This window comes from Candida parapsilosis, contig 005809, assembly GCF_000182765.1.
Source record: "Candida parapsilosis strain CDC317 annotated contig 005809".
Lineage (NCBI taxonomy): Eukaryota > Fungi > Ascomycota > Pichiomycetes > Serinales > Debaryomycetaceae > Lodderomyces > Lodderomyces parapsilosis.
The window spans coordinates 2,562,312-2,579,055 of record NW_023503281.1 but is presented as its reverse complement, the minus strand read 5'-3'; the positions used below and the strand labels follow the sequence as shown (position 1 = coordinate 2,579,055).

Below are 16,744 nucleotides of genomic sequence, written 5' to 3'. Positions count from 1 at the left end.
ACCAAAGAATTCGATTTACATTATTGAACTATGTGAAAAAATGACCGTATCTAAACTTGTTCAAATATATAAATGTATGCGTTCTTTTCAACCTCCTTCAAGTTTTCCTCTTGACAAAGTACCACCTTCTCATCGTTGAACAAAACCCACTTCCATTTCCCATCAACATATTTTCTGACAAACACGACATAGTGACCAGTGTGTGAAGAGGTACCTTTGTGACAAATCACTGATTTTAACTTAAATAAACCTGAGGATTCAGAATGACTTTTGAGTGATTCAATCAACTCTTGTTTTTCCTTGTTAACGTCGACAGGAGGTTTGTCAATTGCAATAACCCCGTCGTCATCTGGATGGGAAAACAACCATTCGACAGCGGCATTTGCATCACTATTGTTCAATAGTAACGCTTTTTTCGATAATTGATGCGAGAATCCCATTGCGACGAGATTATCGACTACCTCATCAGCCGGTTCATTCTGCACACTCGAAGCCTCCTTCCCTAGATCTAAAGGATCATCAATATCAGCATCCTCCATGTGCTCAAAAAGCCAGTTCATAGCAGTTTCGGCATCGTTGTTTCCAGTCCTGTACAAAGCTTTGATTGCTCTAGGTTCTGGAAATCCCATTCCCAAAAGTGTGTTCAACTGATCTGCATTTGGAGTGAACAAAGTTGTATCATCTGCTGAACTCGATGACGATTCCTCAATCTCCCCATCTTTGAAATAAGGAGCAGTAAATTCAGATAGATCTAACTCGTATGGAATTTTTACGGGAACGTCAACTTTGGCGGGGGTCCAATTCTCCAACTTGATCCTCTGTGCACTTACGATAAGATACTTTGGAAAAGAAGTGAAACCACTGGACTTCAACGCAACTCCAACTTGGGCATGACAACTGTCACAATTGTATTCAGGTATCAATTCTGGACCGACTACTTTCTTGAAACTATCTCGTAAATCAACTTCTTTGTAAATCTTTTTCCCCTCTTCGGTACTCAACAAGGTCTCTTCCAATGGTACTGAAATATTGTCCAACAATTCATTCTTTAATGACCCGTGTTTGCAATTATCACAAATGACTTTCTCGGTATATACAAATTTCAAATCTTGATTCAATTTTAAACCAAATTCATTATCAAGTTTGTCTAGGAGATAAAGTAGAAATTCATTAGCATCTTGTTGTCTCTGAGTCTTGAACTCAGCATGATTCTGTCCAATAAGGTTTTTGAACACAAAGGGCTTAACACCCAACTGATAATCCTCACCTTTAAGAGGACTTGGTACAGAGTACCTACCGCTGTATAACCCATCATAAATTTTAAGCAACTGGCTTGCCAAGTCCTCAGCTGGGTTAACACCGATATCCGGATTCATGTTTTGAAAATAGGTCCTGTACAGATCCAAATCAAACAATGCCTGAAGTACAGAATTCATATAGCATGAGTTGCCTAAATTTTTAAGTCCCGTCAATCCTTTACCATATACGGGTGGCAACTTATCCCCTTCTGCTCCATCCAATTTGAAATCCCAACTTAAATTTTGATCAATGTTTAGCTCCACAAGAGACTTTTCCGTCTTTTTCGTCTTTTCTAAATCGATACCGTATTTGTTGAGTATAACAGCCAAATTAGGAACCTTTACCTCATCATTGCATTGATAACAGTACGCATCATAGCTTTCAGAGTCCCCAGACAACGACCCCAACTTCAAAGCCACTGGATGCTGAGTCAAATCATAATGCGCCAACGCATGACTGTTACCCTTCATGGTCGATCCATACTGTTGTCTTCCACACCCTAACGCACCACAATGCAAACAGATCCACAAATTCTCCTTCAAGTCACATTGGCTGCATTTAGTGAGGTCGGGCTTTTCTTCGAAGTCAAATTGTTCGACGTTGATCGAATGCGGGCACGGCACAATTTCTTGTTCCCATTGTTTTATTTCCTCATCCTCGTTGGAGGAATTTGCGTTCAAGATGCCCTCAAAAAGGTTATTGAAGGCTGGACTTAATTCGGATCTGGGGTAGAGCTTATCCTCCTTGACATTGTACAAGCTGACCTCAGTGTTAAAGTAGTCGTCTTCACTAATGTTCTTTATCTCTAATTTTCTTATTTTCTGGCTCTTTTCACCTTCATCATCATACAACAACCTATCAATTTCTTCTTTTGGCTTCAAGGTTTTATTGATGTTCAAGTATAGATAGTTTCCCGTGGCTTCATAATTTTGTGCCGTATAGTTGTATTCTTTATTTCTCGAGTATGCACGATACGTTTTCAAGTCAATGTCCAAACCCAATTCATTATTCTCGGCTGTGTCAAAAGTGTACATACAATCATCTTTATAAATTTTGGAATTGGCCGGAACATGGGAAGGAATATCTGGGGGTAAGTCTAATACCATGTTAGTCGAGCTTCTTTGTTATGCAAATCACAGTGTCAATGATATAAAAAGGGTGGATATTCTTGATTTTTTTCTCTCTCGTTTTTTTTTGATCCACTGTCCCTATAGACTGCGAAATTCTGACACGAGATCCACGTTCCTTCATCAGTAATGTGCCATCGGTTGGTTGAAAAATTTCAGGAAAGACTACACCATCAAACTCAACAAACAGTGTTGTCTGATGATCACAAATTCAAAACATGCGTATATTTCACTAATTGGGCTGTGTATGATAAAAAACATTTTCCCAATCACTTACCCATTGAATATTATACCCACATATTTTATGCCTTTATAACCATTGACCCTGATACTGGAAACGTTAAGCTCTCCGACAAATGGTGTGATTTGGAGTTACCAGAAGAATCATTATTACCAGGAGAAACCGTTCATGGAAGTTTGCAGCAATTGTACCAAATGAAGAAACTTAACCGAACTTTAAAGGTGATAATGTCTGTTGGTGGTTGGGGTACAGATCACTTGTTTGATGCAGTGGTTGCCAATAAACAGAAATTACAGAATTTTGTTTACTCGTCGGTGGAGTTTGTGGAGGAGTACGGATTCGATGGGATTGACATTGACTGGGAGTATCCAAAGAATGCTAAGCAAGGCCAGCGATTTGTGGATTTGTTACGCTTGATGCGCGAGAGACTACCACCAAGGTATTCTTTGACTGTCGCCGCTCCTGCAGGGAATGCTAATATCCATAATTTGAATATAAGCGACATGGATCAATATTTGAGTTTCTGGAACTTGATGTGCTATGATTTTGCAGGTCAGGGATGGTCACAAAAGACGGCATTTCACTCCAACCTTTTTGGTTCTAATGGTGATAATGAAATGAATGTGTCAGATATCGTCCAAACGTATCTTCTGAAAGGAGTAATACCATCGAAGCTAGTCGTAGGATGTCCAATGTACGGCAGAGTATTTACCGGGGTAAATTCTTGCAAAATAGGCGAGGCGTTTGATAAACAACTGTCCTGCGACTCGAATGATATAATTAACTACAATGAAATCGATTCTTTTTCCGAACAACATTTTGATGCCAGGAAAGTGGGAGCGTACGCTTATGATTCCAAGTCCCACAGATTGGTGACGTATGACAATGATCAAAGTGCAAAAATCAAAGGCAATTTTGTAAAGTCGAAAGGATTGGGAGGAGGAATGTGGTGGGACTCATCGGGGGACAAGCTTGCTTCCCCGGCCCCTGCTACAGAGTCTCTTGTGGTAAATTTTGTTGACCAGCTTGGCGGTGTTCGTCAATTAGATCAGAGCGAAAACTGTTTACTATATCCGCAAAGTAAGTACTTGAAAAATTTGAAACCTTGAACTTACATTAGCACAGAACCAACTACGTCATCTCTAGATTACTTTTATACAAACAAGACTTTTTCTCTTTAAAGAATCGAGTCCATCCTTGCAAAAACACTCAAGACGGCGGCCACTAATTCTAATTGCAATTCAGTGACTGGGGACTCTGAAACTTCATTACTTACCTCTTGTCCCAAATTTAACCCTAGTCCCAAGGGACTTTGATGGGATAAATTGAATGGAAATTCACTAAAGTCCGCCAAAAGTTCATCGGCCCTGGCAAATGCTTGGTCTCTTTTGTCGTAACTCAACGACATCAATACATTCTCCAAAACATTAGCAGCATATGATCCACAGACCAAAGATATAGATCTCAAGTATCTAAGAGAAGTATCTTTAGGGAATTGGTCGTTAGCAACGGCATCTAGATCGACATTCCTCAGTATGAGCAATGACAATATTCTGTTTTTGATGTATTCCTTAGACAATTTGTCAGCCACTGGGTGTGTCGCCATGTCAAATAAGAAAAAGTTCTTCCTTTCGGTCCTCAAGATACCTTTGTCTACTAAACCCTTGGCCAACCTTTCCCTAACTTGCTTTAATTGATAGTTTATTTTCATCAAATTCCATGTTTCTCCGCTCAACAAATCAATCCAATTGGTCACGGACAAGTTCGATTCGTCGCCTTTCATAATCTTTAACGCTTCGTCCAACAACACTTCCCCTGTTGGTTCATCATCGATAACCTCTACGAGTCTATCACTGAGCTCAAATCTGCGCCGGGCAGGATCATTTACCAAAGTAATTTTATTTCTGAATGTCAACTCCAACAATATGCAGCCTCTCAAAGCGTAGGAGATGTTATCATTCCAAAATGACAAGTATCCCTCTTTGTCTTTTAATCCCATCAAAAGAACTTCCTCCATAAGAGTTAACAAGGGTATTTTTACCTCTTTTGGATCTTTAATATCACGATCATCGTAGCCCACCTTGATATCAGAATCATTTTGAGCAGTTCCTCTATCCTCTTCAAATGAATTGGAGCTTCTTGATTTTGAGGTGGTTTGTTTATTACCCCCTCTGCGTCTTTGTAAGCCCGAACTTGACATTTATTACTCGAAATATTAACTCTTGCTGTAGATGTAGATGTAGACGTAAATAGTGCTTTTGGCAACGGTGTGAGCTAAAATATGTTTGCTTTACCAATTGCAGTTGCAGTAAAATAATAAGTATGTTATTATTTGAAATCTTGTTCAATTCCTTTGTCCTGTCGTTGATGATTATTGTACCACTCTGTTCAAAGTAATGTCGACTTCTAAAAATTCTGAAAAAAAAAAAAAAAAAAAAAAAAAAAAAAAATTGGGAACTTAAAAACAGAGAGATAGTTTTTGGTAGTGTACAACCACAACAAAGTAATAGACATACGATTTAGCCCAAATGTATGCAGTGTATAAACATTTGTTATGATATATGCGTTGTCAGTGATGATTGTTTCCATTGTCAGATCTCTTAGCCATCCCATCGTTTTTGTAGCTTAATCATCTGCTCTTGAAGATAGGCAAACGTAATCTCGCCCCGTCAGCACATTTCACTCATCATAACGTTTTTGCCAGTTTTGTTTGAACAATTAAGTTCTTGTGCGTTTCCAAAATTCTTTTGAAAACATAAACCACCGTAAAGGAGTGTAAGGGCAACTTACCAATATAGACTGAATGTTAATCATTATACTTGGAAATTCATAAATCAATTCAAGTGTACACGATACTTTTCATTAACCAATGGTTCAAAAACAGAAAGATATACATGTCACGTCTAATGAAACGACGCCACAGGAATTAACTCCCAGAATTGCTTCAAACACCAATAATAGTGACGACGAGGAGACAGTTGCGGCTGCCCTGAAAAAAGAGGATTTTGTTTCATTTCCCACTTTGGCGGAACCAGAGGTGCAAAATGAAAAGTCGCTTTCCGGGTTAATCACCAAGACCCTTAGGAAAGTAACAAATAATGCCACCAATTTGGTTCAAAACTATTCAGCAAATCTCGAACCACACAAACAGTATGTCGATGGAACTGTCGAGGAATTAAAAGCTGGTGATACCCCTTCCAACCCACTGTTCTCCAAACGGGAAACTCGTCCCTCCAACTCAGGACTTGCAACGAATGGGTTGGATAAGGGTTTGAAAAATGTTACAGAGATTACATCGAAACACAAGAAGGCGGAGTATAATCAAAATGATCTTGACCCTGATGCATTTAGCATTAAATCTAAGAGGCATGATGATGAAGTCGTACAGGGACCAGTACGGTCACCCAGGCTACGGCTGTCACGAAATTCAACTGCGCCCGCTACCACAAGTGCTTTACAGTCCAATCTAAGCCCTGGAATAGAGGAGGGGTTTGTTGAGAAGGGGAAAGAAGCCACTCGACAGGAAAACGAAAAGGGTCAGGTACCTCGCAAGCACTTCAATGACGCACCACAATCTCCGCATGAAATAACGGGAAGTATAAATGAGTCTCTGCGGCCACTACTCAAGGATAAACTAAGTGTACCACAGCCTTCAACGCTGGACAAAATACGCCAATTGATATTGGAAGAAACATCACCTCGTGTAACATCTGACAACAAATCCCTACGACTATCAACAATGCCTTTTCCTCACGCGCAATCGTTGAGCCCAAGGGCCACTAGCTCAGTGGTTAGCGTAAATGCATTGGCTACTGTTGATATGTCGGATGCAGAGCATCAGTCTCAAAGCTCTACTTCCCAAGGTTATGCCAAGGCGAAGGATAAAAAATCTAAAAGAACATTTTTGGGGAAGAAAATATCAACACTTTTCAACAATCTACCAAATGACATTGAAGTGTCTGATGACTCTGCATCAGACCAAGAATCGGTAGGTGATTCCGAGCAGTCAGCACGAGTACTGACTGATGTAGGAAATGAGTACGACGCAAAAATCTACGCACCAAATCTTGAGGATAACGAGGTCAGGGCGCTATCTACGACTTACGACATGGGTACTCTACACGGTGGCTCGATTGCAAAGTCTTCACCCATTAAAGTGGAACGTACTAGTAAAATGACGACGTCCACAGTTTCCGGAGAATCCCCCACGGTGTCATCATTTCAAGCGATACAAAGCAAAGATGTGCATGCTTCTAGAAAAAGGTCTCAAAACTTCCCGTCATTGATTTTGGATAATGCCAAAACCATCTTAAACCAAAACTTGGGGGCAGTTGCGTCTTCAGCCTCTTCCATAGTTGGCAAAAGGAAAAAGAAAAAATCCACCAAGATTTCTCAAAACCCTTTAAAAAATGGGGGTATTCCCAAAAAGTACTGGATGGATGATGCATTTGTGGCGGATTGTTTGAATTGTTTCAAACCATTCACAGCCTTTAGGAGAAAACATCATTGTCGCTTTTGTGGACAAATTTTTTGCTCGGATTGTACTTTATTCATCTCCTACACTCAGCATCGGGATCAACGCAATAATGTTATCGATCAAAAACGCCCGTATTACGATAAACTAAGGGTATGCAAACCATGCTATAGTGATGTCATTATCTACCTCAGTGACGACTCATCAGAAACCGAAACGGATGATGAGGCCGACAAAACAACCGACGAGCATAATCATCCAAGGTCTCGAAACGAGGATTTGTTGGTACCCAATCATCCCCTTTCACGAGTTCGTTCATTGTCAACAACCTCGTATCGTGATAGCATAGGTAACAATGAGACAAGTCAAGGATCTATTCTGCACGACTCTAAAATCAAAGACAGTGGTTCCATTAGTTCTTTTTCACCATCTCGTAAAAATAGTCAGCACATTTACCCAGATGAATCTATCAAAGCGAATCAAAAGCAAGCACCTCGTATGGCCATTCCAACAACTCGTGCTGGTGAGTCCATTGAGATCCCATTGATGCGAAACTCGTTAACCAATGCTCAAGTCGTGCGTGGTCCAATGAGCAAATTTGGGTCGAGTAGTAAACTCGACATTGTGGATCAAAATAGTGTTCTGAATTCGTTTCATCAAAATTTACAGTCGCACAATCAATTTTCTGTCTTCCACAATCACGCACCTTCCAATTTTGCTCAAACTTCTTACGACATCTTGACTAGCAATAAGGCCTGGTTGAAGAATTCCGAAAGTTTTCTTGGCGTGGAGGGAGATTCAACTGGTAATCAAAGTGCAGCATACAAAAACCTAGTTTCAAGAAAACCGTCATTGAAACTAAAAGTCACTCCTTCATTCACAAGAGTTGAGAGAAACCACGAGCTCTTAAATCTTGATGATAATGACGATGCCGACGTCGAAGGTAGCAGCAGCAGCAGTGAAAGTGAGAATGAAGCGTCCTCTGCAAGACATCTCAGAAATGAAGATAGCGAAGGGGAAGAAGATGAGCGTGCTATGTCCATATACTCGTCGTTGAACGATCAGCATGCTTATGGCTCAACACCACTCGCTCGCAATTCGGGTCGTATATTTGGAGCCGGTACTGGAGCTGTCCCAACATTAGGGGAGTTCCCAGGAATCAAAACATTTTTCTCTGAGAGTCGCAATAACTTCCCCTACTCGAACATCATGAAAAAAAATAACATCACTATCAATGAAGCAACCAGACCCGAGAGCTTACGTTCACGTGCTCGTGCAAATGCTTCGATCCAGCGTATGCGTTCAAGAAGACAAACTAGAAATGGACGCAATGTACTGATATTGACGCAAAATAATATTCGGTTGCCAAGCTTGGGATCCACTACTGTGGATAGGTCAACCGCGCCTATGCAGCTATCACCAAGCTCGTCTCCATCATCACCTTTGCCAGAGAATTTGACCCGTTCTAATTTGACTACGGCAATGTCTAATACACCTGAAGAGACAATCAACCCACGTAAGAGGAACGACAACTTTGATGAGATGGAAACAGAGTTGTCACCAATTAGTCCACGTATTTCTAATGACACTCCATTGCGTCACGAGTCAGATAGTTCTGGGTATTTTGGATACCATCACCCCAGTGGAGCTCAAGGTACCGAAGCCGAACTGCGCGGTGATGCTGAAGAGTGTCTCAAACTTGACAAAATTTATACTGACACATTGAATGGGGTTTTGGAGCAATCACTCAAGGATTGTGAAATTGAGAATAATTTTGATCAGTGGGTGTATGTGCTCCAGAGAGTGTTGACAAAAGTGAATATGCTAAAAGTTTCTGACACTTTAGACATCAGGCAGTATGTAAAACTCAAGAAAATTCTAGGTGGGAAAATCGAGCAAACCGAAATTGTCAATGGTTTATTTATGACCAAGGATATTGATAGCAAGAAGATGAGATCGATGATAGAAAAGCCACTGATTGCACTTTTGATGTTTCCAGTGGAGTACTTGAAGGATAGAGAGCAATTTATTAGCTTACGTGTAATCCACGCTCAACAGTCTGTTTATATCACAAATTTGGTTTCGAAACTTATTTCATTATCGCCTGATATTATTGTGGTTGGAGACACGGTATGTGGATTGGCCATCAAGCTACTCGAAGAGGCAGGGATCACCGTCGTGTCCAATGTCAAACCACAAGTAATTGAACGAATTTCGAGGTACACTAATGCGGATATTTTTCAATCTGTCAATGACTTGTTTTTCAAGAAGGGAAATTTAGGTGTATGTGATAAGTTTGAAGTGAAACGGTTCAGGTATGGTAATGCAGTCAAGACGTTTATCTTTTTCACTGGAATTGATACACAATTAGGGTTTACCATTATGTTAAGAGGTGGCGATGAAAGATTGTTAGATAACGTCAAATACACCGCTGAGGTTTTAATCCATGGATATCTCAATGCGCGATATGAAAAGAGCCTTTTGAGAAACTCGCTTTTGACTTGTACGGAATTGTCGCTTGATCAATCGGTAAACGATATCGATCAAATCATGACGTCTCTATTAAATGACGATTTGCTGTCAGTTATTAAACCGGTGTTGGATAACCAAGAGGTTGTTTCATACATTAATTCGTTTAAATTGCGAAGATTGAGCTTGTCGCCATCTGTACAATACAATTTGCCCACCATGTTGGTCAAGGTTGTGGAAACGTACTACAGGTATTTTCATAGCTATAAACTTGACAAGGAAATCCAATCGCTCACGTCATCAGACCAAGTTGACGCAAACTGGAAAGACCAGTTGAAGATTAAACTCAATGTTGATGAATTACCAGGGAAGCACAAAGATTTTGTTCGAATTCTAAATTGCGCTAGCAAAACTCAATTAAAAATTTGTCTCGACGAATACCAATCCCGTGCCCGTATTTGGTCGAATTGTTTAAAATACCCTTCTTATCAATTGTTCCCCATTTTCCATCGCAATATCTATATTTTGCATTCGACAGTTTCGATTAAACATGCGACGCCATGTGCTGGTCCCGCAATTGTGGTGGTTGACTATTACACTGAGAATGACAAATGCTTGGGATTGTTTCTTGATCAGATTTTTTCCGATAGTTCTAAAACATGTAATGAATGCGGCGAGTTATCGCTTGAGCACTACAAGACCTATGCTCATGGGAATGCCAAAATTGATTTGATTACAGAAAAGTATGATATCAAATTCAATGGCGCTAGTCATGAATCTCAGGGGAAAAACCAAAGGGTAATGTGGAGTTATTGTAAGCAATGTAATTACGTCACGCCAATAATGGCAATGAGTGACGACACGTATTATTTATCAATTGGCAAATTTTTTGAGTTGAATTATTACGGGCGTGGAATTTTTGGTGGATGCGAGCATGATTATTTCCAAAATTATGTAAAGTGTTTTGGATTCAATGATTTGGTTGTCAAAATGGAGTATTCACGGATTGACAATTATGAAATTGTCGTACCAAAGAAACAACTTGAATTTATTTGTGATATAAATATAACGTTGAAAGTGGAGACTTTCAAATCAATAAAGTCCAAAGCAGAGGCGTTTTTTGAGTCTGTTTCAAAACGTTTGAGTAGAGTCAAGTTGGATACTTTTGTTAAAGCAGAGGATGGAACGAAAAAGATTACTGAAATGAAGAATAAGTTGGCTGAAGACTCAAATGCGATTTATACCAAGTTGCAAAAAAAGTATGACGAGATTAGTGTAACCAGTTATCTCGAACTAAACTCAATTTTCAAGGATTTACAAGTATTGGGTATATTATGGGACATTGAATTTCAAGAATTTGAAAAAAAGTATTTGCCTAATGAAAGCGAAGTTAATAAAATAACCCAATTCCATTTGCGTAAGTTTTTAATGGACAAGTACAACGTTCATGAAAATGATAAGAATGATTTAAAAGACGCAAATACAAGTGAAGAAAAACCTGCAAATTGTTTTGAAACTGAAGGGGTAAAGCTTGCTGATACGGAAGGTGATGCCAAAGATGGGCATAGTGAAAATCAAAATAAGGTATTGAATGTTGAACAACGACCAAATGTGGAAGGTGAACCAAAGATCGAGAAATTGTCCGAATCACGTGATGAGCATGATAGTGGAAGTGAAGATGTTATGAATCCGTCAAAGGCACTGGATGTAGCTTATGCGAATCCTTCAAAAACGTCAACAAATGCAGCAGACAAGCCACAAGTTTTCACACCGCGTAAGGGTAGAACAGTGTCATACGATCAAAGGGAACCTGACACTTTAATTGAGTCCAAGATGTTTCCCAAAACGTCGTTGTATGAACCCAAAACAAACATCTCTGAAAGAATCAGTAAATGGGAAGAAACAGCAGCAGACAAAGCACTTCATCAAGCTGTTCCATTGAGTCATCGAGGTTCCGATAGCTCATTGAAATCGGTCAATACGGTGATTCCGTCGCAAAATAAAGTAATTCATTTGGCCAATTTCTTTGACAAGATGTATTATGATCAAATCTCTTTGGAATTTTCCAAACAACGTGAATTTGAGTTGAAAAAGAGAAGCAAAATCAAAGCACAGCCTATATTGGATAGCAAACCAATTGTTGAGATTTACAACAAGATTGAAGACGTTGTTGGTAGTTCTGAAAATGAAGAGAAGAAAGATATAAACAACAACAGCAATAATACCAATCAGGCTGAAACGAAAACTGTGGAAATCAAAGATACTTCGTTTACAAACCCTCAGCAAGAACAAACTCCTAAGCAAATAGACATCCCTGAAAAGCAATCCTTATTGAAGTCTTTGACCAATTTTTGGGCTGATAGGTCAGCCACTTTATGGGACCCGTTGGCTTATCCATTAGATAGTCACGAACATACATTTGCAGATAGTGATGTTATTGTGAGAGAAGATGAACCTAGTTCGTTGGTTGCTTTTTGTTTAAGTTCAGGTGATTACAAACAAAAGCTCAAGCAATTATTTGTTGATGAGAGTGATACTGATGAACATCAAGCTGGTGATGATGTACAAGAAGACAGCCAAGTTGAAAGTGGAAAAGCCCTTGTGGCACAACATCAAGATGCGCACAACAAAATGAACAAGTTTGTGGAGCAGAAGCAACTGCAACAAAAGCAGCAACAACCGCAAGAGCCGCAACATGAGCAAGTGCCTCAACATGAGAAACAGGACCAGAATCAAAAACAATTGCTACCAAAGCAGCCTCAAGCTCAACAGCAGCAGCAGCAACTGCAGCAGCCACTGCAACAACAACAACACCACCACCCAATAGAAAGTGGCAACGAGGACACTGAAACTGATTATGACAACAGAAATGAATCCGGATACAAGACTGATTTTAGTTTTGGTTTGAGCAATGACAACAAAAAGAAGAATGCCCAATTTGCCAAGATTGAACGTAAATTTAAACAAAAGTCCACTCGTGGTGGTGAAGATGGTAAGCCTAATCAATTGGAAACTATACTAAACAAGGCCAAATCTAACCATTTAAAATATCAATTTAGTGATGGAAACACCAATTTATCATGTAAAATCTTTTACAGTGAGCAATTCGAGGCATTAAGAAGAGGATGTGGAGTTAATAATCAAGGTTTTATTCAGTCATTGAGTAGATGTGTGAAATGGCACTCGAGTGGAGGTAAAAGTGGCTCAAGTTTCTTAAAGACTTTGGATAATCGATATATTGTTAAAGAATTAAGCAAAACTGAATTGGAATCATTTGTGGCTATAGCTCCATTTTATTTTAAATATATCAGTCAATCAATGTTTAATACCTTGACCACTGCTATTGCCAAAATATTTGGATTTTATCAGGTTGAAATCAAGAACCATGGCACTGGTAAAGTTGTTTCCAAGATGGATTTCCTCATTATGGAAAATTTGTTTTACAATCACAAGACTACAAGAATATTTGATTTGAAAGGGTCAATGCGTAATCGTCATGTTCAACAAACTGGTAAAGAGAATGAGGTATTGTTGGATGAAAATATGATTGAATACATTTATGAATCTCCAGTGTTTGTTAAAGAACAACTGAAGAAATTGTTACGGGGTTGTTTGTTTAATGATACAAGTTTTTTGTCAGCCATGGATGTAATGGATTATAGTTTGGTTATTGGTATTGATGATGAACTGAAGAAATTGTATATTGGTATAATTGATTGGTTACGAGCTTTCACGTGGGATAAGAAAGTTGAGAATTGGGTCAAGGGAAACAATTTAATTGGTGGTGGTAAAAAAGGTAAAGATCCCACTGTTGTTACACCAAAACAGTATCGAATCAGGTTCAGAGAAGCTATGGAGAGGTATATTTTAGAAGTGCCTGACATTTGGTATGAAGGGACAAAGTAAGAGGTGTGTGGCTAAGTTATATTCGCAGCAGTTAATAATTTTTTGTTTAGTAGGATTCTGATTGCAAGGATTAGACTTTTGGTTGTGAAAAATAGGGGGAAAAGAGGTGTGAAGTAGTGTACTATGACTAATTCTCAAATTCGCGCCGTGTCTATTGTTTTCGCTTCTGCGTCTTGTGTTTAATATGCAGGTTCAACTCTCGCGGTCTTAAATCTTCTGTGAAATTTTCAAGCCTTGCTTTACGAGGTAAAATGAACGGCCACAAAAACATTGTCAACTGTGCACAAAGTATGTTTAATGTCGACTAAGGCGTGGCAATAGTCTGCTTACATTAGCCAGTTTAGCACCGATAACATTATGACCACTGTGATTGAATGAAAATTTAGCAATCAATTGATAAGACGAAGAAGCAAAATCTTGAATTTAGAACGTGTATAGATGTGGTTCGTTCGTGATAGAGATAGATGCCACAGTTACAATTTAAACGATCACGCCTACTTGATGCCGTGTGTGTTAGTCTGAGTTATCAAAGATGGGGTGATCACTTCCCAATGAACTGTACAAAAGTAGTAAGTGACTTACACGTTAGAAATGCTTTCAGACATGTCCTGTGTATAATGCCACTGAAATTGGAAAGGGGTGAGAATAGTTTAATTCAATCGACAATAGACTCTTTCATGTGTCAAACGGCACCTTATGAAGTACTTATGTATCTAATCCTATCGATCGATTCGATCTTCTGAGTCTACTCGAATGATGTGATCAAGTGTTTTTAATGGTTGCTTAGATATCAAAGAGATAGTACAATGGCTAGGATGTTTTGTGGTTAGTTTTGTCTCAGCCTTTTAATACCCATATTTATTAACACATAGTACACATAACAAAAATTACACATCCCACATAATTACGCGACTTGTTTTTTTGAAATTTAACATACACACGCTTAGGGTGACAATCAACAATCATCAACCACAACAACAACAACAAGAAGAAATAATTTAATTTAATTTAATTTGACTTAGATCTTACTCTTTTTATTCTTCTTCTTTTCTTATTTATACCTTGCAGACGTTTTACATCAACCACTCACTTGTCGATCTTATACACTCACCAACACCACCAGCAATCACCACAGATTTCAAATCTAACTATTAGTGATAAGATCATTCCTGTGTGACACGCATTCTGAAACAGATCTTTTTTTTTTTCTTTTCTTTTTTTTTGGTACAGCCTCGTCCCCCTCACCTCCCTTTCGTTTAGGTCAGGAATATAGCCATCACACACACACACACACACACACACACACACACACACACACACACACACACACACACACACACAGTAACACATAGGCATTGACATAGGCTCAAGCTTACTATCAAACCTTCAACAACTACCTTTATTCTCCACTTGACACTTCCCAAGCACAGCTAAGAAATGGGGTTTCGATTCAGTTTCAATACTGGATCACTAATATTGATCTTGGTATCATTTGTATTTCTATTGTTGGCAACTATAAGTTCACCAGTGGTTACTACATTTAATCTAGGTAAAACAGCTGACTATACATATGGAGTATTTGGCTACTGTACTGATAACAATAAAGATTGTTCTTCAGCTACGTACCCACTAACCCTTAGCTCGGTTGATGATAGTTCAACAAACTGGACAATGGGTGGATCAACAAGAGATACATTGGCTAAAATTTTCATCCTAACTCCAATTGCCCTTGGTTTCAATTTTATATTGTTGGTTTTGGTTATAGCTTCCCATTTTGGAAATAGGGCCATTGTGTTGATTGCACTTGGTGTTAACATAATTTCAGCTATATTGACGATTATCAGTTGTGTTGTGACAATATTGGCTTTCTATCCAAACTTGGCTTGGACTGGATGGATATTGATTGGATCTGCGGCTGCTAATCTCATTTCAATCATATTACTCATTCTTACATTGACAACGTTGAGAAATGATGAAGATGATGATGAAGATGATGCTGAAGGCAATGACAAACATGGATTTGGAACTTTTAACAATTACAACAAAATTGATGACAAGTTTAACCATATTCAAACATCAACTTTCAAGAGTCCCAATAGTACCAGCTCCATTGATAACGATTACGACTACAAGCCATCTTATAATGGCACCAACACATCATTTGGAACTCCTGCAAATCATGGTGCGTCCGACACTCGTTATAATGGCCACGCTGCCATTGCTGCAGCTTCTGCTGCCTCATTGGCAAACTCGAACGGTGGTGGAGTGCCAGCACATAGAACTGCCACTGGAACAGGCTCATTTACTAGTAACTCATCTTCGGCTTATCAAATGAAGCCCCAAACTGCAAATGACTTTACTCATATGGGTAATCGTAACAACACTAGTGGTTCATTAGCCGGTGGTAATGCTGCTGGATATAAGCCTATTAACGCGTCGGGTGTGCCATATCCAACTACTCCAGGAGCCGCCAACAATAATGCCATTACCAATAATAATGGGAATGCTGCTTTTTCAAGAAGTGTATTTGAACATCATCCTCAAGTCGATGGTCATAGACCATTTACTGAAATGGATGACGATTTCGACGATGAAGAAGATTTGAATGCCGGTAGAACCAATGTAATTGTGACCACCAATGACTCTGATGAGGATTCTGATTTTACCAGTGTTTCTCAAAGACCACCAAACCCACAATACAACAACCAATATGGCCCTATTCCACAACAACATTATCAGAACACTCCATATGCAAACCTGCAGCAGTATCAACCACTAAGTCAACAAATGAATTCTCAATCTGTATCTACTCAGGGTCACTTGCATCCACTGTACCAACCCATCCCGAACCAATATGGTCCACCGGCACCTCAACCACCACCACCACAACAACAGCAAACATACAGACCGATGAATTACCCCCAACCACAACCGCAGCAACCAGGTTATTCCAGACCAACCATCTCCGATAATGTCTTGAGCAACAATCCTGATTTCAATTTCGCTCGAGGCATGGCACAACAAAAGAAGAAAGTGGCACCCGGATTTGTACCTGTTGCTGCCAGATATGGAAACAATAATAGGGGAGCACCAAATAATGCTAGTGCACTAATGGGGAGGAATGGTGCCGGTTCTACAGGTACACAAGCAAGAAGTGGGCCATATGGCTTGACTAGGTAGAAAGATGAGGTGAAAATATGGTGCATGGGAATACAATGTGACAGCTCT

General features: G+C 39.3%; 5 protein-coding genes across 5 annotated transcripts; 3 read left to right on the top strand and 2 right to left on the bottom strand. All coding sequences in view use genetic code 12, as the record gives it.

The window, feature by feature from the left end:
• Nucleotides 1–50: 50 nt before the first annotated feature.
• Nucleotides 51–2,405, bottom strand: CPAR2_211960 (ubiquitin-specific protease; the record flags this gene model as incomplete). Its single annotated transcript, XM_036810153.1, has 1 exon — nucleotides 51–2,405. One exon carries the CDS (start codon nucleotides 2,403–2,405, stop codon nucleotides 51–53), a length of 2,355 nt encoding a protein of 784 aa, XP_036666719.1.
• A 150-nt stretch (nucleotides 2,406–2,555) lies between these two features.
• CHT4 (putative chitinase) lies at nucleotides 2,556–3,776 on the top strand (the record flags this gene model as incomplete). Its single annotated transcript, XM_036810152.1, has 1 exon — nucleotides 2,556–3,776. The coding sequence occupies one exon, from the start codon at nucleotides 2,556–2,558 to the stop codon at nucleotides 3,774–3,776; it is 1,221 nt and encodes a 406-aa protein (XP_036666718.1).
• Nucleotides 3,777–3,844: 68 nt separating this feature from the next.
• On the bottom strand, nucleotides 3,845–4,867 carry CPAR2_211940 (uncharacterized protein; the record flags this gene model as incomplete). Its single annotated transcript, XM_036810151.1, has 1 exon — nucleotides 3,845–4,867. The coding sequence occupies one exon, from the start codon at nucleotides 4,865–4,867 to the stop codon at nucleotides 3,845–3,847; it is 1,023 nt and encodes a 340-aa protein (XP_036666717.1).
• Nucleotides 4,868–5,536: 669 nt separating this feature from the next.
• FAB1 (1-phosphatidylinositol-3-phosphate 5-kinase) lies at nucleotides 5,537–13,516 on the top strand (the record flags this gene model as incomplete). Its single annotated transcript, XM_036810150.1, has 1 exon — nucleotides 5,537–13,516. One exon carries the CDS (start codon nucleotides 5,537–5,539, stop codon nucleotides 13,514–13,516), a length of 7,980 nt encoding a protein of 2,659 aa, XP_036666716.1.
• Nucleotides 13,517–14,953: 1,437 nt separating this feature from the next.
• SRD1 (Srd1p) lies at nucleotides 14,954–16,696 on the top strand (the record flags this gene model as incomplete). Its single annotated transcript, XM_036810149.1, has 1 exon — nucleotides 14,954–16,696. The coding sequence occupies one exon, from the start codon at nucleotides 14,954–14,956 to the stop codon at nucleotides 16,694–16,696; it is 1,743 nt and encodes a 580-aa protein (XP_036666715.1).
• Between the last annotated feature and the right edge of the window lie 48 nt (nucleotides 16,697–16,744).